The 26,000-nt window shown below is 40.3% G+C and overlaps 2 protein-coding genes across 2 annotated transcripts; both read right to left on the bottom strand.

Annotated features, from left to right (window-relative positions):
- Nucleotides 1–1,416: 1,416 nt before the first annotated feature.
- irf8 (interferon regulatory factor 8) lies at nt 1,417–4,445 on the bottom strand. The gene is made up of 9 exons (XM_015952916.3): nt 4,339–4,445; nt 4,039–4,245; nt 3,643–3,826; nt 3,446–3,543; nt 3,248–3,305; nt 2,871–2,918; nt 2,402–2,794; nt 2,195–2,310; nt 1,417–2,106 (listed from the first exon to the last, which is right to left on the bottom strand). Exons 2-9 carry the CDS (start codon nt 4,207–4,209, stop codon nt 1,909–1,911), a joined length of 1,266 nt encoding a protein of 421 aa, XP_015808402.3. The 5' UTR covers nt 4,210–4,245; nt 4,339–4,445; the 3' UTR covers nt 1,417–1,908.
- Nucleotides 4,446–6,973: 2,528 nt separating this feature from the next.
- dusp22a (dual specificity phosphatase 22a) lies at nt 6,974–25,410 on the bottom strand. The gene is made up of 7 exons (XM_015952915.3): nt 25,192–25,410; nt 19,052–19,085; nt 17,806–17,888; nt 17,444–17,493; nt 11,802–11,876; nt 10,301–10,472; nt 6,974–7,322 (listed from the first exon to the last, which is right to left on the bottom strand). The coding sequence occupies exons 1-7, from the start codon at nt 25,210–25,212 to the stop codon at nt 7,197–7,199; spliced, it is 561 nt and encodes a 186-aa protein (XP_015808401.1). The 5' UTR covers nt 25,213–25,410; the 3' UTR covers nt 6,974–7,196.
- Nucleotides 25,411–26,000: the final 590 nt, after the last annotated feature.

The following is a 26,000-nucleotide window of genomic DNA, read 5'->3' as shown; positions in this document are numbered from 1 at the left end:
TAGATTTGCAAATGCTAATGGTTAGCTTCATAAAAATTCCACTTTTGGTTTATCAGACCGTTGGCTAGTTTCACCTCAGTCCATCTAATGAGGTAAAATTGTTCCCGGATTGTTTTTCTTTTTCAATGACTCTGAAATGTCTCTGTCATAAAAAGTACTTTTTGATTTTACCAGAGGTGCTTTAAAATAATTAATAAATCCAAGCAGAGAATTTCCACAACAGAGTTGTATCTTCATCTTCGGGTACATTTTGATCAACTCCATTAATCAACTCCTGTTATGTTTTCTGAAATGATGACATCCCTGTGTGTGTGTGTGTGTGTGTGTGTGTGTGTGTGTGTGTGCATGCGTGCGTGCGTGCGTGCGTGCGTGCGTGCGTGCGTGTGATGAGTACTTCCCTCCCAACATGGCCTCTGTGTACCTCTGACATTTGAGATGCAGGTGGCCATGTTCCTCCTTCCCTGACTAATGGGAGAGTAAGGAGAAGGGACGTCTCCATCTCACTGTGAATCATACAATCACTCAGCAGCGGTTGGTCACCTCTGTTCATGTCCTTTCTTTATTAGTCATCAGTGAGATGTTTGTGTGTGCTTTTTCTGTCTAGATCCTTCTTTTACTTTCAAAAACTGATTTAGTTTCATCATTTTAAAGCCAGAGTGAATAACTGTGTGTTCATGGTAAATAATTATCTCTGTCATGGAGCAGTTCCCTAAAACAATCATTTTCTATTTAGCAATATTTTGGAAAAGTCATGTCCATTGGAGGTACTTTTATTGTGATGAAATTCAGACTTCCCCTTCATAAAACTGTCGAATTATCCTTATTCACGAATACAGACATTAATTAAACTGTAATTCTGCTTTATGTTTGATTGGTACATTTTTGGTGACATTTGTGTTTTGCAGCCAAAGATTGCTCTTTACCATTTATGAATAAAGAAGGAACTGTTTAGTCACAATGAGAAAGTAAAAGCAACAACTTAAAAAATGTATTCAAGCATTCAGGGCAGACATGAAAATATGCTGGAGGCTGAATAATTTCGTGTGAAAGTTTGTTGGTTCATGCTGGATGTGCATCTGGTGTTTTTATTTACCTCAACAAGGTTGTGAGGATGCTAAAAGATGCAGGAAGTAGATTTGTATCTTTGAATTCAAATGCACAAATCTATGGAGGTTTGAGTGATCAGTAAACTGAATGAAAATCCAGTCTCTGAAAAAGAAATGTACTAAAAAAGTAATACAAATAATAAAAAACTGGTCTGAAATGTGATCATGTGAGATGTTTGTTATTGAAAAGCCGTCTGTATCCAGTTATTTTTATATTTAACTCTTTATTTCTGGATAAAATCATTTTGTTGTTAGTTTTGCATTAAACAGAATTCTAAAAATTCTTTGATAAATACAAACACAAGCAGGATTCAGTTAAAACATTTTATTTAGAAAAACAATTGACAAAGTCATGAAAAAGCAGTTTGATAGTAAAACCTATCAGTATTCTAACACCATTGCAAGTTTTGTGCAATTTTTGTTAATTTATATAAAAATATTTAGTTTTCTGTAGAAAACACAACTCCATCTGATGAAATAAAAACAATCCTGACTAAAGTGTGTGAAAAGGATTAACTAAACTGCAGAAACTGAAAAAAGAGATGTCTGATCTCTTTTAAATCTGCAAACGAGGCTTTATTTATGCAGAATATTTACACCAGCATGTGTGTTTTATATGGATTCAGGTGTGTTTGTCTTGCATGAAAACAAAAAAAAATATCAGGTTATTTGCAGAAGAACAAGAGACGTCATGTGCATCAACCTAAAAGCTGCATTATCAGAAAAAAATGTATTTCCTTGTCAGTGTACACGTAATGTCTCTGATATGTTGTCTGGTTCCTGCTGAGCAGATGTTTCCAGGTCAGACCGTGATGGGCATGTTGTCCCTGTAGCACGGTGATCTCTGGGGAACGCTGTAGCTGCACAAATCCTGGTAGATGCGAGCCATTTGCTCAGTGGCCACATCGTCACACATCTCCATGGTTGGGTTGTTGCTGTATTGTTGAGAGCGACGCATGTTCACCGTTTCTAGCATGTGCTGGCAGTTCACTATGGAGATCTGTCAACGAGAGGAGAGTTTGGTATGAGCAGGCTCCCCAAAACACAAGCAGAAAACAACCTTTCTGTCCACTTTCAAGTTTGCTCACCTGAACGATTATCAGTTTGCTCTTGGAGCTGTTGAGATCACTGAGCTCCTCTCCAAAACACAGAGTCACTGTGGGATCAGGAGCAGGAATCTGACCCTCCTGGTAAAGCTGCAGAGCTGGAATATTCAGGAGTCAAAAGGAAAACATAAAATTAGCATAGATTTTGGTTATCACCTCCTTCGAAGACACTAAAATCCTGCGCCTCACCTTGATAAAACCTTCCAGTGTCAAAAATCTTGACCACTGCATCTCTCTCGAGTTTGCCAGGCATAGAGTTGTATTGGGAGCTGGCTTCCCTGAGCCCACTCCAGAAGATGCGACTCTGGCACAGACGTTTGATGAAGATGCCTTCTTGGTTCGCACGCACCAGCACACCTCTTTCCAGGTGACCCAGCAGCTTGCGCGTGACATAACGCTGCCGGTCATACTCAATCAGCTCAGCTGGAGGAAAGTGAACACTCTGCATGCTGTCTGAGCTGTAGAGGGCGCCACGACCCAGGTGCTGCTGGGGAGAAATCCTGCAGCCTTCAGGGTGTGTGACCAGTGTGTTGTGCATCAGCTTTCCTCCATAGAAGAAGGAGATCATCAACTGGGAGAAAACTGGGAAAGAAAACACACAAATTAAAATCCCAATTCATTATTTGATGTGAAATATATCTGATGCTTTAATAAATACCTGAATTGGAAGTTCCTGATGGCATGGGCTCCTGGTGCAAGGGGAAAGCTGTCAACAACAGGAGGAAGAGTTTAAACCCAATCTGTGTGTCATGCAAAGGCTTTGCTGCATCATCAGAAATAAAATTTCTCTAGCACGATTTACAAAGAAATAATCACTTCAGTCAGCAAAGTTAAACAGGATATTAGTCAACTGTTCCGTTGCAGAATTCAACTGAGAACAAAATAACTTCTATTTAGCACCCGCAGCAGCAGGGACAGGGGGTTAAGGGCTTTCCACTGGGGTTATTCTGAGATAATGTCTCAGAAAAAAGCTGAGCGTGATGTTGTTGTGACCACAACACAGATTAACGTGTGAACAAGTGAAGTTGAATTTACCATTGATGTTAGCCTGGGGCCAGTACTCCGGACTAGCCTGGATGCTGCAGCTTTCCTCCTGCAAAAAATGCAACGCCATAATAAGATGAAGGTGCCTGTACTACAGCTGTGAAAATCGAGGAGGAGGTGTGAATTGTGCATATTATGATGTTGACAGAAGGATGGCATTAACTGTGCGTAGTGTAAAAATGTTTTCACCTCTTTTATTAGCTCTTCAATTTCTGCAGGACTGCAATCCATCTCTGTCGGATCACCAGAGCTGGTGGTTGCCATAGGCATCATCGAGCCTTTACAGTCTGGAGGTGGAAGAAACGCTAAATATGAGCCTGTTTGCATTCAAATAACAGATTTTTAATTTTCATTTGTGTTTTGTAGCTTTTTTAACAGAAACTCACGCTTCTGCTCTTCTTCAGGAACAATGCGGTAGACTTTGTAAGGATCAGAAATGTCCAGCTGTGACCTGTCAGTCACTTCCTCAAAATCAGGACTTTTATTCAGGGCACAGCGGAGTCTGGTCTTCCAGGTAGCAGGCTCAGCCTTGTCACCCTCTTTAAACTTGCCTTTAAACACTGCCCAGGCCTGTGGAGAAGAAGGATCAAGGGACAAAAAGTAAGAAAATAATTCTTTTGCATTTGGCAAGAAAACGAGGAAAGGTGGAAATCAAAAATGCAGAAAAAAGGGAAAGAAAATAAGATTCATAGCCAAGTTCTGGTTGTACTTGTCAGAAATTCTCAAAGGTACTTTAAATAGTCAACTTCCACAGAAAAACTCTAGAAAAAAAGCTTTCAGACCTTAAAAATAGATGCATCAACTTCTTGGTTGTAATCCTGCTTTCCTGCATGTTTCCAAGGAATTCGGAACATGGTGCGGCTTTCATCCTCCCACTGAAGTCCGGAATACTGAGCGCTCTGGATCTGCTCCATCAGCCACTGCTTCAGCCTCCGACCTCCAGAGTTCGACATCTTCACAAAGATTATCTTCAGATAAGTTGCTTGTTCCTAAAATAACAATTAAAAAAAGATTAATCAAAAACTATTTTGGTCAGAAATGAACTCTAGAAGTCCCACTAAACGAGAGGAATCGTCGCTTACCGTTTGATTGGCAGGTGCGCTCCTGGATCTGAGAGCGATGTTGATTGACGCTCGCTGTCAGATTAAATCAAACACCGTCTCCAGGTCGCGCATCTATAAAGTTTGTGTTCTGTGGATGAATGAACCACCAGGGGGGCTGAACCAGACAGACGGAGCTCGAATCCGACCAATGAGCGCATAGGAGACGGCCCATTCCGGAAGAGCGGTTCTCTGAACTGCGGGGATTTACAAGAAATGGCCTGACACAAGCGTTGGTTGATAAAGGCTGCCCACGCTCGCTCGCTGCCACGCAGACGCGGAGACCTGGTTGAACTCATAAAAGTCACAAGTTCTTGTGCGCTTTGGGGGATTTCTGCGCTCCATCAGGAGGAGGTGTTACGCGTCCCCTCAGCCCACTCAAACCTGATGTGAAACCGTGTGCAGGTGGTTACAGTGGCCGTGGAAAGAGCGCCGTTTCTTTAGAAATATCTGTCTCTTTAATCAGGACTGGACAGCCACAATGTAAAATCATAAAAACAATATCTCGTCATTTATTGTAGAATAATCATAAATATCCAAAAACCTTGATTTGTTTAGGAGTTATGCAGAACTGGGACTCATTTATCTGATTTGTTTTAAAACAAACAAACAAAAAAACAACAACTACTTATTATATATATATATATATATATATATATATATATATATATATATATATATATATATATTATAAGTTTAGTATTATTATCTGACATTATTAATAAATGCAAAGACGCTTTTATTAATGGATAAATAACACAGGAACCTGACTTACGTCCAACAACCCCCCCCCCCCCAATCTGCTGTTTACAAACAGTGTAAACAGTTCTGAGAGCTGCCAGGAAACAGCATGCTGAACCAGGCCCATTATTCAAAAGAAAACAGAACTGCAACTCTTTCTGACTGAAGCAAATTAATTCTAATAGAAACAGTTTAGGATAAAAACATGTAGAAAAAGACTATACATGGTGGGCCTGAAGTAAGAATCACTACCTGTTTTAATAAATACACAAACAGTAAATCAGACTTTACAAGTAGCTGTACTTTATTGGTTAATACATTTTAGTTAAAAATGACATCTTAAATAAACACTAGTAAAACAAATTTTCAAATCATCTCATAAAAAAGTTGCACATAAGAAATCAATTAAATATCAATTAAGTTTCAATAAAATTTGGAAGACTAGCAACAGTTTCTGTGGATTCCCACTTTTAGCTGGTTGATCCTTTAAGTAGATCTGTGACTAATTAAAGTTGTTTTGGTCTTTATTACATGATGAGGTATAAAGTTAGACTTTTCTCAGCAGGGATGAAACAGGCCGAGTTTCTGGGAAACCCGTTTCACGTTTTCTCTTCAGAGACGTTCACAAGAGGTAAATATCAGATTAGGGTTGGTATCTGTAGTGTAGAACTTAGAAAAACATATTTCCATCTTCAACTTCATAAGAAATATTTGGATAAATTAGGCGTTATTTCCTAGTCGATATGGGAACTCTCGGTTGACTTCACATGCATGGAATATGAACTGTTAGCCCCAAAATAGCGGATTTCCATAAGTCCGATGAACTCTGAATTTCTCCACCCCCCCCCCATTGAAAGAAAGCCATCATTAACTGAGCCCTGATATCTTGATTAACAATTTCTGCAGGGGAAACACATATAAACAGAAAAGTTTCCCTGAAAATAGAATTAACTTCAGTTTTCACAGAGCTCACTCTCTGGACCTATAACCCTTAGTACAGAGTTCACTGAAGGAACACAACATGTTAGTCATTATAGATAAAGTGCTGAGGCGTTTATAGTAAGGCGTCTGTGAGCATCAGTACTCCTGGTTGTGGCAGCTCTCACTGATGGTGGATTTCATTCTGTAGCACAATTCAAAACAGAATAAAGTTCTATAATCCTGTTTTGAGTCGTCCAAAAGCTTTAACAGTGCAATACAGAATCTCCTTTCTTCTTTTTTTTTAGCATGTCGAAGTACTGTACAGCCTAATTTCATCCATTTGGAGGACAAGGAGAGCGGCTGTGTGATGTAGAAGTGGCATTCAATGACCAGAAGAACCTTTTTTTTTATAGTGCTCTGTAGGAGACCAGAGATCAACATAAATTATGACATTGTGGAGAAAATTCTGCAGCATTTGTCAGTGCTGGGAGTGTAGAAACAGTGATTTTGTAGCAGAGCAAACTGTGCTTATTTTCTTTTTAAATGATAAATGACCCGCACTTGTATAGCGCCTCTCACAGTAAGGACTCCAAAGCGCTTTACACTACAGTGTATCATTCATCCATTCACACACATTCACACACTGATGGTGATGAGCTACAATGTAGCCACAGCTGCCCTAGGGCGCACTGACAGAGGCGAGGCTGCCGAGTACAGGCGCCACCGGTCCCTCCGACCACCACCAGCTTCACCCACAACTCTTCAGCAGAGGTATTCCAGAGTTCTGCTAAAAGTACCCCAAAGTTCCAATAGTGGAAATGGCCTTATAGAGGGGTGTGCTCAGCGGGGGGAGGGATACTCAGAGGGCAGTTTGACGGATACATCAGGATCCAATCATTAAGAAGGGGACAGTCACAATGACTGGATGAGGTTTTTCCAGGATTGTACTTTTCAGAAACATTTCCTTTGACAAAACATTTTATTTTTTGGTTGCCACCAGCAATATGGCAAAAGAAATCCCAGAAAAAAAGTCTCCTACTGCACCTTTAAAGCTGGATAAAGCTTTAGCGTGATTTAGAATGAGAGGCAGTTCCATGCATCACCGAGCCCAAATTCAACCAGCGAGTCCAGTTTCAGCTGCTGCCTGCAGGACGTTCCATATCTGATCCCACGGTGATCTAGCTCTGGTCTGCAGCTGGCCTCTGGCTCTCCTGTTGCTCCGTGTACTGGCTCAGCAGGGCTCCCACCTGCTCCTGGTCGTTAAACGGACTGGGGCGGAAACTGGTCTGCAACCATGTTCGGTACTGGTGACAAAGGATGCAACAAAAAGATTAAAACAGTCTTGATTAACAAATCTTTGGGTTTTCTGTGGCTGTTCCTACTCATTTTCTCTGCAGTCCTTGCTTAGAAATGAATTTAGTGCGGAGAAAAAAAAAGACATTTTAGAAAATGAATGAATAAACAGCAACAAAATGTGTCTTTGTGGGCTGCTAGCAACCAGTGTAAAGATCAACACTGGTTCCTCCACAAACTATTATTATGTTATGATTTATTCAACAGTCGGAGTTTAGTGACTTAAAAACAAACTATGTTCAAGCACTGGACAGAAGGTGAATGAAAAAGCAGTAATAAACCAGCCAAGTTAAAAACTAAGCCCAATTAACAGATTAAAAGTTGGAGTAATATAAAATAATGTCATTTATAGTTAAAGTTGGTTTATGGTAGATGAACTTTATTATATGGTCATAAAAAGCAGTGCCAGATCATAAATGTGAGAAGCTCTAATCTGTCAAGTTATATCCAGGAATGATCCTTCTGATTTTTGCAATAAGTTATTATTCACAAAATAAAATGAAGTGAAAGTCGTTGTGAAAGTAATTCATGCATTTTCCTAAAATTAGTATTTTCACGTTCACCCAAGTAGCCAAACAGGACAGGACTGATTCAGAATGACAAGATCAGATCAGCCAGGAGATCAGATCAGTACCAGTACTGATAGCAAAACGTTGAAACAAAATCTGTTCAATTTCATTTCATAAATCTGAAGACGACCGTGAATCTAGACGTCACAGAGTGCTTTCAATCGTTGGACAAGTGAAATCAGAAATCTGACTTTACAGTCGGATGGAATCAGCTCATCTGAGGCATTTTGTCTTCATCTTTCTTCTCATTTATTTTGGATTATTCAGAAAACAGTTACTTATAAATAAGGGTAGACAAATATGTCGGTCGGCCGATATGGGGCTAACATTTCAGTTTTTTATAAATTAGCATCAGCCGATATTTACAGTTTTTTATATATCTGTATTGGCCGATATTTGTCCTTAACAAGCCAATTTAAAATCGGGCACATCCTCGGGCAGCCTGGCGCTGTTTCAGAATTGTATTTAAAAGTATATTTACATTCCTGAATAACATTTGTACAAAAAACACAGTAAACATGTTTTTAACTAAAGTTTATTTGTATTTACCAGTTTGAAATATTTAATAGTTGGTCAGTCAACTGATTTGTTTCACTTTAGTGGGGGCAGCAGTAGCTCAGGATGTAGAGTGGGTGGTCCAGGAATCGGAAGGTTGCAGGTTCGATCCCAGCTCCGTGGGTAAAACACATAACCCACCTTGCCCGCTGGTGGTGGTCGGAGGGACTGGTGGCGCCTGTGTTTGGCAGGTCTCGCCTCTGTCAGTGCGCACCTGAGCAGCTGTGGCTACATCGTAGCTCATCCCCACCAGCGTGTGAATGGGTGAAAGGCTGATTGTGTTGTAAAGCGCCTTGGGGGTTCCAGGACTTTAGAAGGCGCTATATCACATACCGGCCATTTTTGTGAAGCGCCTTGGGGGGTTGTAGAACCCAAAGAAAGCGCTGTACAAATACAGGATATTTACTATTAGTAAGGTGTCTGATTTTAACACTGAGCAGTGCACAAAATTAAGATTTAACAATTCAGTGTTCGAAATGGATTCAGCTTTAGACATTTTGTGGATTCAGCTTTAGACATTTTGTGGATTCAGCTTTAGACATTTTGCGCATTAGTGATAATTTAGCTTGAAAATTTCTAGATATCGGCTATGAAAATCGACCCAATCTACTCAACAGTGCGTATCGGTCATCGGCTGACCACGTCTCCTACACATCAGCATCGGTATCGGTTGACCTCTACTTATAAATTGTCTGCATTTGTATAGCACTTTCTTAGGTTTCTACAACCCCCCAAAGTGCTTCACAACACAATCATTCACCCATTCACACACACATTCACAAGAAACTGAATCAAGCAAATAGGGAAGCCAAATTGAAATTAGATTGAAGTTTTGAACCGATCACATGTAGCATTAAGGCTTGTTTCTAGTAAACAAAGAAGCAGTAATCATTTACATATGACCTGCATCAAAATCTGTTTTTTACCATTTGTTGTCTTTGAAAAATGTCTATAAAATAAAATTAAAATGAACAGTTGCTCATGCATAAGCAACCTTTATGTTTTCATTTCTGCAGAGTTAAAAGATAAAAGTACTTTTGGGCCCTTCACTTTCTATCTGACACACGTGGGAAAATCACAAATCAAACAATACATTTCCCCTTAAATCCTCGAAATCAGTGCAAGGCCTACAAAGATCGGTTTCTTTTTTATTGTTTTTTTTTTCAGTCATGTTGCAAGATGCTGACAGTAACGCCTAACACGTGGTAAGCAGAACCCAAGCTAATGCAATCCAAGCAAACCCCCTGCAGTTCCCCTTCTCTGACACTTTGTCAGAATCACACACAAAGAACCTCAACAAACTAAAAAATGATGCAGAAACACTCAGTGTTGAGACCGGCCTGCTGCACGCTCTTGTTGGTCCTGATAACCCAGAGATGTTCACAAGTTTAAACCAAACTGGATTTAAATTGTTTGAATCAACTTCAACAGAAATGAATGCATAACGAGAAAGCTCAGAATAACATTTGTAGCTCAGAATCACAACTATGCAAGTTTGGACGTGTACATTACTGTAAAACAAACCACAGCTGATTGAAAAGATAAAAAAAACACAACAGACATTTTTTTGGACACTGCAGAAATTATGCACAAAGTGGCTGCGATTAGCAGTTGACAAGTTCACCACAGACAGCATGTGCACTGTGAAGGTTCTAGGTGTTACATCCTGTTGGGGTCTGAGCACAGAGCTCATGTTAAAGTATCTACAGCATGATATTACCCCTCCCCCCCAAATAAACCTGTTACTCATCAGATTCTCTTTTTCACTTTAGGTAAAAGGAGTCTGTTGCCGTCATCGTGTTTACCTCTGACACTGTTGTATTCTGGTACTCCTCCAGCTGCTGCTGGAAGCCGTAGTTCGGGCCGACAAATGAGCGAACAGCCTTGACTGCAGACAGGCACTCCTCCCAGCTGTAGTGGGTGACAGTCATCAAGTAGGCCACCACCATGGTAGTGCTGCGGGACACACCTGCAAGGCTGCAAACGTCACTTTGATTATAATCATACAAATAGACCAGAAAAACACCCAACTTCAGCTATGATACAAAATGCACGTCAGGAGATGGACCAAATAATCGGTCAATATTGATCTTTAAGAAAATAATCACTAGTGGCTATGTTTGTGCGTATTTATTACTAATGACAGGAAAAAAACATTATCCAGCAGCTCAAACTTCTGTTCTTTTAAAAAGTGCTCTTCTACTTTTTAGATGGCAATGTTAATTTAAACATTGTTAAATTAATGTTTATTTAAGTGAAAACAATTATTTTAAACTTTCTTTGGTTGAAAAGAAAAAGGGAAACGAGAAAAATATGACACCGTACGTCAGCTGCCTTGAAGTCCATCAGGTGTTTGGCTATTTGATGTAATATGATACTAAAAACCAGATAATGTTTGCAGTTTTAAGACTGAATTTAATTGGAAAACTCAGGCCAGATGCCAGGACACATCTGACAAAACTGCTGCCACCTAGCAGCCGGAGTTCCAATTGCACCACAAAAGAAATACAACTAATGTTTGCCTGTAATATTCCCAGTTAAAAAAACTTTTAAATATTGACACAGTGTCATAACACAAAATGCTGTGATATTTCAGTGCACCAATAATTTATTATATCCCTTTTATTAGTAGAGCTGGGTATTGGTTCAGATTTCAAGAATGGATTTGTTTCTGATTCCCAAGGGTCAGAATCGATTATCACAATCTGAACCAATTCAATCTGTTCCAGTTCGATATTGATATGGATCGGTGCTATTAAAATGATTTTTGAGCTATTACCATAATTATATGGCAGTAATTCAGTGATGCAATGAAACACTGGGAGAGTTACAGTTCACCAGGGGAAACAGGATAAACCCTTTTGGACCAATCTGGACTTTTCCTTCTAATTTTAGCTGTAAAAGGTTAAAGTCCCATTGTTCATCATTACACACTGGTAAAATTGCCTCTCTGCATTTGACCCATCCCTGTGAGGAGCGGTGAGCTGCAGCAGTGGCTGTGCTTGGGAACTATTTGGTTTAACCCCCCCAATCCAACCCCTTAAAGCTGAGGGTCTTTGGTATGACCCCACCGGGATTTGAACCCCGATCTCCCAGTCCCAGGACATGCTAAACTATATGCTAAACAATAAATCGACTTTTGGACTCGATTCATGGAATTTTCATGAGAATCAATTCAGAATCAATTTTCCGATTGTATCAACACAGCACTAATTACCAGCTTTAAAAAAAATCCATATCTGGTACTCTCCAATGTGAAAATGTTTAAAATAAAATAACAAACGAAATTAATAAACGAAAACCCACCAGTGAACTAAACAAACTCCACCATTCAGGCGGCATTCATGGATGAAGCCGATAGACTCTTTGAAATGTTGTAATCTGGAATGAGAATAAAAAAAGGTTTGAACAAACACATTAACTTAGAATTTAAGAGACTCGCTTTGAGGGCCAGAAAACAGATGTAGGGTCATCTTCATCTGACTGAAGATGTCATCAGAGAAAAAGAAACACATTTCAGATAAATCTGTGAAATTTAGCTAAAATGATTCTTTACGCAAATTAGGTTTAATTCTGGAAGTGTCGGGTTAAGATTAAGGACTAAGGACAAATACCATAAAATGTGCCTTTTTCTCATGAACCCAATGCAGATCTCTAAATGTTTTTAGTCTTTTGACTTCTCAAGGAATCCAACATTAAGACATAGTTTTAATCAAAAGTTGCTAACTAATGTAAAAACTTAACAGATGGCTTCTAGCTGAACACCAGAAAAAGGAACAACATTGTAACACACACACACACACACACACACACACACACACTCAAATGTCCAGAAAAACACAATCGCACACATTCTTTATATCAGAAAACGTAGCGTTGTATTTTTAGCGCTGCAGGTTGCAAAGCCAAAAAAAGGCATAAGGTTTTATAGGATATGAGAAAGGACACCTAGAACTGAAACCCCAGCGCCGAGGCTCGAAAGTTGTGGTGATGTGCCGATTCAGATAGCAGAAACTACAGCTTACTTCCAAATACTGCCAGAGGCTCCAGGTTGAGCAAAGTGGCTTTAATAGATTTTTAGCCATTTCTAAGAAACTGCTTGAGAAGAGACTTTTTGTCCCTTTCAGCTACTCCAGGTTGTCATGTGAGAAACAGTTTGGGTTGGCTCAGTGGTAGACCAGGATGCAGACAGGAGAGGCAGACAAAGGAAGTAACGGTCTTTTTTTATCATCTGCAAAATGCCACGGGTTTCCAGATTTGGTATAAAAGATCTTTCCACTGAAAAAGAAAGTGTGAAAACATGTGACTTTTGTGCAGGATCATAGAAATTCTCACAAGTTTGACATTTTAAAAATAAATAAACCCAAAGGGTCAAAAACCGATCAGAAATTCTACCAATTCCTTGCTGAAAACCACTTCTTTGTCGTTTTAAGAAGTGTCTGTCAGATAATGCCGTCTCCTGAGCAGCGCCGGTTACTCAACAGCAGACAGAGTTAACAGACAGGAGCTAAAATAGATCGACTGTCACTTTTCGGTTTTTCCTCCTTCCTGTGATCCTAACTCCTCTTTAAAACGTCTCCTCAGCAGTTTGCTCATTCCTTCTTAGAGCAGAGGTTTCCGGCAGACTTGTTTGATACGCAGAAAATTTACTTGTGACAGATGGGTTTGAGGTTTGATGAAGCTGAGAGGAGAAAATGCTGAAAAAGTGACATTTAGCAGCTTTGAAGCCAAAATGCAAAAAAGGGCCTCCACAAGTCTGCAGCGAGATGTATGGTGATGGTTTTAAAATCAGTATTGCATTAATGTGCCCATTATGAATTTCTACAACAAAATGGTGCTTGAACATGAGACATCTTGCACACATGCAAATCTCATTTAGGAAAACTTGATGCAAATGAATTTACACCTTCATGGTCAGTGATTGCATTAAACCCCTAACAAGCCTTCCGTGCAGAAAAGAAGAAAAAAAAAACAACCTTAGTTTTAGTTTTTTTTCTTAAATCTTCCTTAATGCCCAATGTGACTCACATTGATTCAAGTCTCATATTTACTCAGCCTTGAATACATACCATACCAAACCAACTTTATTTATAAAGCACATTTAAAAATGGCATGGCAGCCGACCTAAGTGCTGTATAAAAACAAAAACACAATCAATAATAAAAGTACACAACAAAGCAGAAAATCACAATCAATAAAAGAATACGTAATAAAATAATTTATACAAGACAAGGGTTTAAAAATGCCTGGTCATAAAAGTGGAATAAATACTGTTATTTTATATATATATACACACACATACACATATGGGCTGTATGGTGGCGCAGTTGTTAGCACTGTTGCCTCGCGGCACGATAGTTGCAGGTTCGAAACTCGGCTGTGGTCTTTCTGCGTGGAGTTGCGTGTTCTCCCCATGCATGCGTGGGTTTCCTCCGGATACTCGCGGATGCGGATGAGGTTTCCCCCCACAGATCGCAACATGCCCTATAGGTTATAAATTGTAAGTCGCTTTGGATAAAAGCGCCACATAAATAAACATATATATATATTTATATATACGTATATATATAAACATCCAATGACAGCCCTCAGATATGACCATAGGGGCCCCTAAGTGATGGTACGCGTGGAGGGACGGCAGTTGGCCTCCTCCCTCAGACCAGGGATTGTGACAGAGATGGTTAATTAAAGCTCTGGGTGGTCGAAGCAAACAGCCATGCCACTGAGGGGTTTCCTTCCTCTGTTGCCTGAGGGAAGGACGCCTGATTGCGACAGTGGAGGTCAGGCACCCTCCCACCACCACCAAATCAACAAGAAACCAACCACTCAAATTAAATTCCCATTAATTAATTTCCCACTAAGAAACGTTCCTCTTCAGAAGTTTCAGTCCTATTATTTCTCTCAGACCTGCATGGAAATGCCACAACGCATCATAAAAGTGTGCAGCCGCTTCGGCAATACTACCTCCGATGTTTGTTGCACGGACATGCTGCAAATAACCAAATCTCTCTGAAGCGTTCTCAAAGCCACTCATCGAAAAAACTCACTTATGCCCTTGCTGCAGCTTATAAAGGACTTTTCTGCACCTTTTCACAGTTTGCATTGTTTGTGATTAAAGCAAATGGTGTTGCATGAGGTCAAAGAGCAAACCACTGCAGCTATGACTAATGTGTTGCTCCAAGGGTGGAGGTGCAGCTCGTGCCTCTTTCAACACTCAGTCGGCCCCCTGATAAACAACGACACTTTGAAAACACTCCATTTCTCTCTTTCAAAATCCTATAAACATAAAAATATGACCCCTAACTGTGTGAGCAGAGTTTAACGGAGTGTGTTTTGCTCCCAGGCGCTTCTCCTGTCAAACACAAAGCTTAAAACATATCAAACTGGTAGAGATTTCTATTGCTAATTATTTCTGTGACCCCTTTGCTTTAAACTGAGCAGTTTTATAAACTGTTTTGCTTTTGCTTTGAATTTACAGCAGTTGTACTTCTAGCTGTTTTTATAGATGTGGTGAACCTCTTACTACTTTCATATTTGGTTGCTTACACGTTTTGGCATTTCTTGGCTTCATAAATAAAGTTTGGATCCGATTCAGTTTAAAATATGTCTTTGTTTAAGCAAATATTGTGAACATATTTCCTAGTATAAGAGATAGATGCCTAAATGTTTTTGTATGCACCAGTGGGTTAAGTAACAGGCTTATTATCCCTTGATCAGCAGGTTTGGGTTGGTACAATACCACCAAGGAAACACATCAGCAGTGATGTTAGAGAACAAAAATACATTGCTGTTCATCATTTTTGAAGACTTTAGGCCATTTGTAAACAGTTTGCTGGAACAACTAAATGAGGTTGTTTTCACACTCTTTGGTTCAAATAAGTTCATGAATTTGTTAATTTGTAGCTTTTCGCCCAGAGAAAACTGCAAATGAAAAATGATGCAAATACAATGCATGAACCAAACTTAAGGGCTGTGCGGTGGCGCAGTGGTTAGAGCTGTTGCCTTGCAGCAAGAAGGTCCTGGGTTCGCTTCCCGGCCTGGGATCCTTCTGCATGGAGTTTGCATGTTCTCCCTGTGCATGCGTGGGTTCTCTCCGGGTACTCCGGCTTCCTCCCACAGTCCAAAAACATGACTGTTAGGTTGATTGGTCTGTCTAAATTGTCCTTAGGTGTGAGTGTGTGTGCATGGTTGTTTGTCCTGTGTGTCTCTGTGTTGACCTGCGATGGACTGGCTCTCTGTCCAGGGTGTACCCCGCCTGATTGCCCGTTGATCGCTGGAGATAGGCACCAGACCACCCCACCCCCCGACCCTGCGTGGACAAAGCGGGTTCAGAAAATGGATGGATGGATGGAACCAAACTGATGCACTTTGGTAAAAGTGCCTGCATAGTAAATAAACATTGACCCAAATAATGCATCCCCACAAATACTATGAGAAATAATCATTCTGCTGATTGGTCAGTTTGTCTAGATGTGCATCTACCTAGGGCGGGGACGATAATCAATAAATCCATTTCTCCAGCCTCATCAATATATCGAGGTTAAGAAATGTAAAATTCTATTATCATTATTATTATTATTTATCATCATTACTGAAGTGAAGTTTTGGTTGTTGACACTGGATAGGCCATTGTATTTATTGTTTTGGAGAAACAGGGTCTATTTTATTGTTTTTGGGGCAACATTTTCTAACAGAGTCAGAGTCCTTTTTTATTTTGTTTTGTTTTGTTTTTTTAGAAGTTCTGGTTCTGGGCATTCCAAATTGTTAAATAAAGGTTTAAATGTTGCATTTTAAAGGGTGTACTTGCATTATTATGATATATTGACATTACATAAGTAGTTATTTTGGTCTTGATTATGTCGACAATAACATCGTTTATCGTCAATAATTTGTTGGACAATATATCATCCAGCAAAATGTGTTATGGTCCCAGACCTATGTCTACCAGATGTAAACACAGCTAGATGGTTCTGGGCTCTGAGCTGAGCTAGTTAATAACACAGTCTGTCCTCGTCTCCCAACAATTTACACTCTTCAATGTCTGAGTCTGAGCTGATGAATCTGTTTTTGTCCAAATATCGGTGAGGCAAAGAACTGAGTAGCCACGTTTACATGGACACAATCGGATTGAACTAAATATGATGGCAAGCTGTCCCCGTTTCAGTAATATCTAATCCAGAACTTGCATTTTGTGGAAGTAAAATAAAAATCTGATTATTGCACAAATTATTTGACTAACGTGTCCAAGTCTGTACTGGCAACACGCAGATTCATTTTGGGTTTGCAGCACGGATCCCCGTTCCTGTGACGGCAGCAGGTGTTTCTGCAGCAGGTGGATGGAGACGTGCTCGTCAAGAAGACAGGGTAACATCGGTTATGCAGACCTGGTTTGAGTTTAAGGAGGCTGATGTTGGGTAGAAAAACATCCTCAGTTAAATGTTATGGGTGACTATCTGTGTAAAAACACGTTAACGCAGATGAGATGAGATGCGGTTCCAAACTTTCTGAACACCTCCTGTTATTTTGTTTGAACCAAATTTTCTCAACAGTTTCAGCTGATTGTTACATTTTATTAATAATAAACCACAACAGAGCTCAGTAATAAAACACGAGTCAGACCGGTTATTTTGTTCTGCACCATTCCTGTGTTCACATCTGCACAATTGTGGAAAATGGGCCATGACTTGATTGTAACACACTGAACACTGCACGTAGTAAAACACCCCAGTTCCAAAAGAAACTGTCAAAAATTAATTCATCCACAACAGACTAAAATCTGACAAAACTATACAATCATTAGCTCAAATTATTGCTGCCTCATGTGGTTTTCAGAGTTTTAAGGACCATATCTACTTTAACAAAACATTTTTGGATGTTGGTGTGTCTATTTGGTAAATAAAACTGATGTTTTTAATCTGTTATTATATACTTGTGGTGCGTTTACTTACAGGTTCTGGCTGGAGGTGTCAGCTGCATGAATACAAAGATACTTCCTGTCCTGCAAAACAAACAAAATGCTGAATTATATTTAAAGAAAACATGAACCAGAGAAATTTTGAAAGTCTCGGTCCACAATGCTGTCACTAATCGTCTCTTAAAGTTTTAAAATGTTCTGACATTTTTAGCTGCTGTTATTTTTTTCCCCTTTTGGTTGAAATCTCCAACACAGCTCATCAATGCCCCCAGCTGGTTGAAAGGGTGTATTGCATTTATAACAGGTACATTTTATCAACATTTCTAGGTTAAAATAAACACTTCTCCAAAGAAAATATACAACTCTGTCTTGACAACAAACAAAGACAAAACTAACCTCAATCACCGGCGTTGCATTGTTGTACACAGACAAGATGTGGGTGATGCCATTTTTGGACAAGCTTTCTCTGTTTTCTGAGTCTGTAAGGAGAAAAAAAAGCAACATATCTCATCAAAAAACAAACATTCTTACAAGCTTTTGTTTAATAATTTTAATGTAACTTCTTTAAAAAACTATTAAATCAACTTTTCACCGCTGTCAGCTTGAATATGAGGTGTAGTCTGGTACACAAGTTGCTTTATTAGAAATGACGACTTCGGAGATGCTCCGTAGGACACATTAGGTGATGGGGCCAACAGATAGGCAGGATTGTTTGTTTTGTAAAAAACAAAAATGTCACACAGAAAAGAAAACAGCCGACTCAACATGTCTTAAAGCTGCACTGTGTAGATATTTAGTAAAAATTACATCCTGTGGTAAAATTTGGTTACTGCAACCACTTTTAACCACTCTGGAGCTTTTTGCCGGCCGTCGTCAAATTATAATTGTTGGCGCTGCAGCATTAGCTCGCAGGAGACACGGCAGCTCCACACTCACCGATGGTAAACAGTAGTTACGTCCCTCCTTCGTTTTGAAAGGAGAAAAACTGACAACCCCTGCAGCCAGCTGGATATGAAATATGTTTCAGTATAACCTTCCTTCCAAAATGATTGAAACATTAGACTCTTTTGGGATTTTCTCAGTAAAGTCCTCACTACATTCTTACATACTGCACCTTTAACTGCCACCCATCCTGCTCCTGCAGCATCTTTTCTTGCAGCTCTTTTAGCTCGGCCTGCTCTCACTTGCTCCTGTCACTTAAGACTAATTTTAGCTGTGATCCGTCTGTCATCACGTCGAGAGAGCTAAAGTTAGTACACAGTGTAAACGTGGGGGGAGGTGGTGTGTCGAACCAGGGAACAACCCATTTTAGTTGAGATTTTGCTTGCTTTACCCTAAAGATTTACATCATATAAGCTCAAGAAAACAAATCAAATAGGTCTTGATGATTTTATTCTTTTGACACTTTGCTGCCTTACCTCACGGCCTGAAAAATTGTAAAATGGGAATACAAAACGGATTATTAGCTAGCGCATGTTTCATAAACTTTAAACTGAAAAACATATAATCCAACACTGTACAGCATATGCTACATTATTAATAACCAAACACTTGATCTATTTTTTAGTAAATACAGTTGATCATTTACTTGTTACTTATGTCTTACCTATCCATTTAAAGATTTAAGGCACTTTTGTCTTACCTCGTATATTCCCAAGGTACAGCCCATCGACAACCTGCGAAGCAGCGGTCACAGACATTGTGCATTAAGAATTCATCTCAGATCACTCACAAGAACCCGCCTTCAAATGAACTAATGTTCTGGGTCAAGCTAGGTCGGATTTAAGGATTAAGAATTAAGCAAATGTTTCCGACAGCCATACAAGGCCAGGTTCATTGATGTGTGATTATCAGGACAAGAGGATGGAGTGACTATTTTTGCAACATGCAAAAAAAAAAAAAAAAAACCTACAAATGACATTTAGGATGTGTGTACTCCTGATTTATGAAACGCGCGGTGGCCTCTCGTACGCACATTCCTCTGCGATCAACTGATGATAAATCCCAACCGTCATACCCAGGTGCTCGTGTCTGTTCACCGTCATTTACATACAGAAACGCCCTCAATTAACCATATTTGATCACGCTACGTCCTCAGCACGTGAGGGAATTCCAGTTTTTTTCAAGAAAAAATAAGAAAAACTTTATTGACAGCGAGATGGAGACACTGGCTGCCGAACCGCAAAAAATAAAAAATTAAAAAACCAAGTTGCAGAGGTTATAAACACGGTCGGGACAGAGAGGTTCCTGTCAGAAATAAATAAAAAATGAATTTGATAAGTGGTATATGGCCTGTATTTGAGATAGCGCCTTCTAGAGTCCTGGAACCCCCCAAGGCACTTCACAACACAATCACTCATTCACCCATTCACACGCTGGTGGGGATGAACTACGATGTAGCCACAGCTGCCCTGGGGCGAACTGTGGCGAGGCTGCCGAGCACTAGAGCCACCAGTCCCTCCGACCACCAGCAGGCAAAAATCGTAGAGTAACGGGTTCTCATTTACACTTATGGAGTCGTTCTGTTTGGAGTTAGTTTTATTTGGAAATGTTGTCTGAAAGTGCTGCCTCAGCCTCTTCTGAGCTGTCAGTCTGCTTGCATGTATGACCGGGGAGCAGGAGGTGGTTCTGGCGGGTTCTCGTGGTTGTAAAATAAAATATGAACTGGAATCGGACTTGCGAGGTTTGTCTGTCTCAAAGGGTCCCAAATCACAGCACAGCAGAAGGATTTCTCCCTCATTGAGAATGCGTTCCCTCCAGTGTGCACGCTCTGTTACATCTTCAAATAACACAGATTAGTCATGATTTAATGTCAGATTTCCATCAGTCACATGTGTCTTTTGTTGGTTTTAGCACCAATAATGCACAAAAGCCGTTTTTCCACTGACATACATACTGGGTAAATATAATGTGTGGATGAGAAACACGCGTGGATGACTGAGACCTTCAAAACTGCTGTTCCCCCCTCTACCACTAGATGCTGTTCCTACGCATGGTCAGAGCTGTTCTATATTTAGGAAACTGTTCACTCGCAGTACAAATTGGTAAATACAACACAATGCGTAAATTTGTGCCTACGCACGAAATACGCACAGCTCTGTGCGTAAGTACGGTTGATAAATGAGGCCCCCCCGATACCTATTCACACAGATAAATTATGTGACGGATGCACCCTGATTATTTAAGGGCTATATTTGATTAATATTTGCTGATCTTAATGCACTGATTCTACTGAGATGTGGCTTATTGTTCCAATTACTGTATTTAAAATGACATTTTGCATGTTACCAGTAAATAATTTATCATCATGGATACACGAGCACTACGAATAATGAGGATTTACCCTGCCAAACTTCACTTTATAAATGTGAAAAATAATTTAAAATAAAATTTTTTTTTAAATAAACACATGCTGCATTTATTTATTTTGGTGTATTAATCCTCATAAAGAAAATCACAGTTCATTTTTAAAAGGTGATAAAAAAAATGTGGTGTATTAGTATTGTACATACAGTTCTGTGAAAAAGTATTCACCTCCTTTATTTATTTTTTATTTTTTTAAATCACACAATCGTTTTTGATCATAAGTAAGTCTCCTCTCTTTCCGGTCGGCTCATGGGTCCACGGAAGAAGGAAAAAATTGATGCAAGTGGGGGCTAAAAACGCTATTTCCTTATCCACTTTGCCTTAGACCCTGGATTGCCCATATGCTGTACTGCAATTTAAATGAAAAGTAATGATGGGTGTTTCGAGTACGCCTGTCACATACTTTGAGACTCATCAGCTTGTAAAAGTTCATACTTAGCATAACTACACACCAGAAATTGGCACGTCGCATGTGTGATGTCACCACATGATCTCCTCTCCCATAACGTAGCTGCTACTTACCAAATGACCAGATTTATGGTGGTTCTTTCCTCCTGTGGGAGGTTTGCTGAACGTACAGCCCTGTACCCCCTGTTTTCTCCATGTCTGACTCGATGACGTCACTTTCGTGAAGCGCATTTGTAGCCCTGGACTTATTTTCACACAAAATCTAAAATAGTGGTTCCCCCTGTTCAAAAATAGCACGTTCTTGATGTAAAAATGTGTCTTTAAAATTTACTGACATCATATGTGAAATCCATGGCACAAGACAAGCGGAATTAGAAAATAGCCTTTTTAGCCCCATTGACTTGCATTCGATTTTTCGTTCTTCCGGGGACCCATGGTCTGGAAGTAGATGGGCGTGACTTAGGCTCCCTATAACTGTAGGTGATTCCCCCCGCCACCCTTTGCAGAATTGTTGCACAGCCCCAAACCATGACACTACCACCACCATGTTTGGCTGTTGATATGACGTTCTATCTCTGAATGCAATGTAAGTTTTACATCAGCTTTAATGGACAGCTTTCAGAAAAGTTCCACTGTTATCTCATCAGTCCACGTATCTTGAAGCTCATCAAGTGTTATTTTATTAAATGTGAGATGGGCATTTCTGCTCCTTATAGTCAGCAGAGGTTTAGGTCCTGGAACTCTCAGGTTTCACCAAGTGCAGTCCATTGGGTGTTCTGGGTTATTTTGATCTTGTATTAGAACAAGGCTCGTTACTTTTTGAGATTTTTTAGTGTTTACAGCCCTGACAGTTAAAAAAGTTTGTACCTGAACTGTTCCGCTTTGAATAGTACCTACACTGTCTTGTACAGTATAGGCCAAAAGTTTATATAACCTTCTCATTCACTGTGTTTTCTTTACTTTCATGACCATTTACAATGGGAGACTCTCACTGAAGGCATCAAAACTCTGAACAAAGACATGTGGAGTTAAGAACTTAACCAAATTGGGTGAAATAACTGAAAACATGTTTACATTCTATTTTCTTCAAAGGGATAGTCTGAAATTGTTTTTTTTTACATTCTTGAAGGACTAGAAGCTCATCTAGAGAATGCTCCGGCTCTTGGAAAGTAGACGCTTTTTTTTCTCCTCTCCCTCCCTCCTCATCCCAAGGCTCTTTGTCCTGTCTTTGTGTGCACGGCGCTTTCTGCATTTTTTCTGGAAACTGGAAATAATTAAAAATGGATCTGGTCAGTTGGTCTCTCAACCAGGGGCGGCGTTAGGCCCGGCTACTTGGGCTGAAGCCCCGGATCTTTCATGATAAGCCCCGGATCTAAATCGCGGAAGTAACATGCAGTACCAAAGTCACACAGAGAGGGCGCAGCTGGCAGTAGTTTGTAAAGTCCCATTTAGTCGTCACACACACAGGTGTGTGGTGAAATTTATTCTCCGATTTTGACCCATCCCCTGAGTTGCAGACACGCCGCGCTCGGGAACTATTTGGTGGTTTAATCCCCCAATCCAACCCCAATCCAATGCTGAGTGTCAAGCAGGGAGGCATTGGGTCCCATTTTTCTCAAAATCTTTGGTATGACCCGACCAGGAGTCGAACCCCTGATCTCCCGATCTCAGGGCAGACACTCTACCACTAGGCTACTTAGTCAGTATACAGTTTATCTGAGACTGAAGAGAAGCCCTTCAGCAGCTGGCTTCTGCAGTCTGTCTGAAACGCATGAGTGAAGATGGATATAAGGACGTTTTTTTAGACCAAAAGTACAACGACAGAACCCAAGCTCTGATGAGACTGGTGTTGACTCAGGTTTGTGAGTCTTATTTGAAAATATTTGTTGTGCTGCTGGTTTGCCTAAAGTTAGCTTACTATCAGGTAAAGTTGTTGGAGAAAGAAAGGGAATATTCACTATCATCTCACACTAAACACTAACAGGAACAATACTCTGCCCTGAATATGCTGAATATGTAGCCTCAGATTAAACATTATGTGGTACAAGACAAATATATATGATGTTGACTAGTGCGTGTCACGTGTGTGCGCGCATGCGTGTGTGTGCGCGCATGCGTGTGTGTGCGCGTGCGCGCGCGTGTGTGTGCGCGCGCGTGTGTGTTAAGCCCCGGATCTTCTTCAGTCCTAAATCCGCCCCTGCTCTCAACGCGATTGATACAAAATTTTTCAACGATGAGAACGGGAGACGGGGCTCCCGGATGCTCCTCTGGGACAGAGCCAGCTGGATATATCATGGACTCCTGGAAACAGTGGAACCTGATATGCCTCTCTCAACTGTCTGTAGAGGATTCTGAAGATGTCTGGATATTCGTCGTTTTGGTGTCGGGATCCCTGCTGTTTGGCCTGAGCGGTTACCTGGCTTACCGGAAAATTAAAGAGCTTTCAAGGAATATTGTCTCAATCCCGGAGCTCAGGGATGGAATGCATCGCACTGTGAACGCACAAACTCATAATTGTTGAGATGAGTCGTAAGCTTGGAACTTTGGCTGAGATTCAGGCTCTGGCACAGAAGGTGGATTCCATCAAGGAGAGACTTGACAGATCAGCACTGATTGGGATAGATTAATTACGCCATTATTGGATCTAGAGGGGTTGAAGACCAACAGAACATTATGGCAGAGAGGAAATGATCTCTATCTGTCCCCAAACAATTCTAATCTGAATCTGGTGCCCTTGAAGCCTGTGAGGCTGAAGTGTAAACTCCCCTCAGAAGAAATGTGGAATGCTGCTGTCGCTATGGAAACTCTTTCTCCCTATCCCAGCCTGGGCGGGACTGCGACTGCTGAAGGCCGTGGAACCGTATCTAGAAGTCACTGTGCTTTCTAACCCATTAATCTCACTCCCCTGTCCAAACGGAGGTGATGAGCGCTGCTCCATGCGGCTGCACGCACTGAAGTGAGGAGAGTCCCTACCCTACCTCCCCACCTAGTGGACACTTATGTTGTGTAATGTCTGAAGTCTGTGAGCATATCTGTCTGAGGTGTTTTTATTTTTTTTTTTTGCATTGCAAAGCTGCCCTCTCTGTTGAGGGTAACTCTGAAGTGCTTTTTTCCCTCCCCCTGACTCCATCCTCATATAAACCCTCTAGATCTATTACGGTAGCGTGACTCAGGTTGCGAATGACCACAGTCACCAATTCTTGTCATGTTTCTATGTATGTATGTATGTATGTATGTATGTATGTATGTATGTATGTATGTATGTATGTATGATCTCAGAATTGTGTGTACTGAAACTCTAATTTCCCTCCGGGATTAATAAAGTATTTTTGAATTGAATTGAATCAGAGCAAAGGGTGGCGTTTTAGAAGAAAATAGCACGTAAAACATGTTTTCAGTTATTTCACCTTTTTTGGTTAAGTACATAACTCCATATGTGTTCTTCAGTCTTGGTGCCTTCAGTGAGAATCGCCCAGTGTAAATGGTCATGAAAATTAAGGCAACACAAGGTGTGTCCAAACTTTTGGCTTGCACTGTATATATTATAGTAGCCGTTTCTCTAACTATTGCCACTTTATTATCTTATCATGATTATATTCTTACTTCCTATATTTGCTTATCTCTTATTTTTGGATTTCTTTTGGGCACCAAGTATCTGAGCAATTTCCTATTATGATGTCTTGCACACACGACTGTAAAAACCCTCCTGATTCTGGTAGGGCAGTTGTTTTTGTTTTAATGGGTGTAAAGCAAGTGTGTAAAGCTAAACAAAGCAGCTTTTTACATTGGTATGAATAAACATGACATTTATTAAATAAATCGTTTTGATCGTGCACGTTAATAAAACGTCCAAACAACTGCATTGAAGTGGTCCTTTTGGACTGTTTGTTACAATGGCAGAGACCAAAATACGTGACAATGGAAACGTAAAGGCTTTACCCAGTTATTTGGCATTAGTTTGATCACAAACAGCATAACATCTGGGCAGAAAAACTAAACACAACTGACCTTATTCATTCCATTTCCCATGGTTACTCTGGACCAGTTTAAGATGAACTCTAACACCTCGATCAGCTGAGAAGTGTTAATTTAGCAAGGACCTTAAGTCTAACGCTCATCAAGCTGCTAATCTTCGCTGAGTTCTTTTAAACAACTTTCCGTTGTTCTGTCTAAACAGCTACAGTAAATTCAGACCGTTCCACTCGGCTCCAACAGCTCCATCACGCCTTGTCGTCTTCCGGATTGTTTTGACGTGAAACAACTGGGTTGTCCGATTACGTAATCGCAATATGGCGTACTCATCCTGAATCCGACCTTCAGTTTGAAAAAAGACTGAAAATTAACCACGTCGTGGATTCCCGTCATCTATCAGACAAGATTCCTAAACCCCCACAGATTAGATTTTATTAAAGCTGTCATAGAACTCCACGTGTAGATTTACCATTAACAGTAAATTCATTTCAATTTTCAGATAAACCATATTTTTTAAGTCACATAAATATAAATCTTTGCAAGGAAACATGTATTTTGATGTAAATTTTATAAGTTTTACTGTCCAATTTATTAATCTAATGAAATTTGTGTTATCCACTCTGCTGTGGTCTGTTGGGGTTGGGGTGCAGGCAGCTCTGACAGACAGGAAGAGACTGAACAAGCTAGTTCACAGAGCTAGATCGGTTCTGAGTTGCCCACTGCTACAGCTGAGGAGACGTATGAAACCATCTCACCCCACTGTGGAGACCATGGACAGCTCCTTCAGAGGCCGACTGAGACATCATGTTAAACAGAACGCTACCGTAGATCTTTCATCCCCTCTG

This window comes from Nothobranchius furzeri, chromosome 9 (genome assembly GCF_043380555.1).
Source record: "Nothobranchius furzeri strain GRZ-AD chromosome 9, NfurGRZ-RIMD1, whole genome shotgun sequence".
In the NCBI taxonomy this organism is placed as follows: domain Eukaryota; kingdom Metazoa; phylum Chordata; class Actinopteri; order Cyprinodontiformes; family Nothobranchiidae; genus Nothobranchius; species Nothobranchius furzeri.
This window is presented reverse-complemented; position numbering and strand designations above follow the sequence as displayed.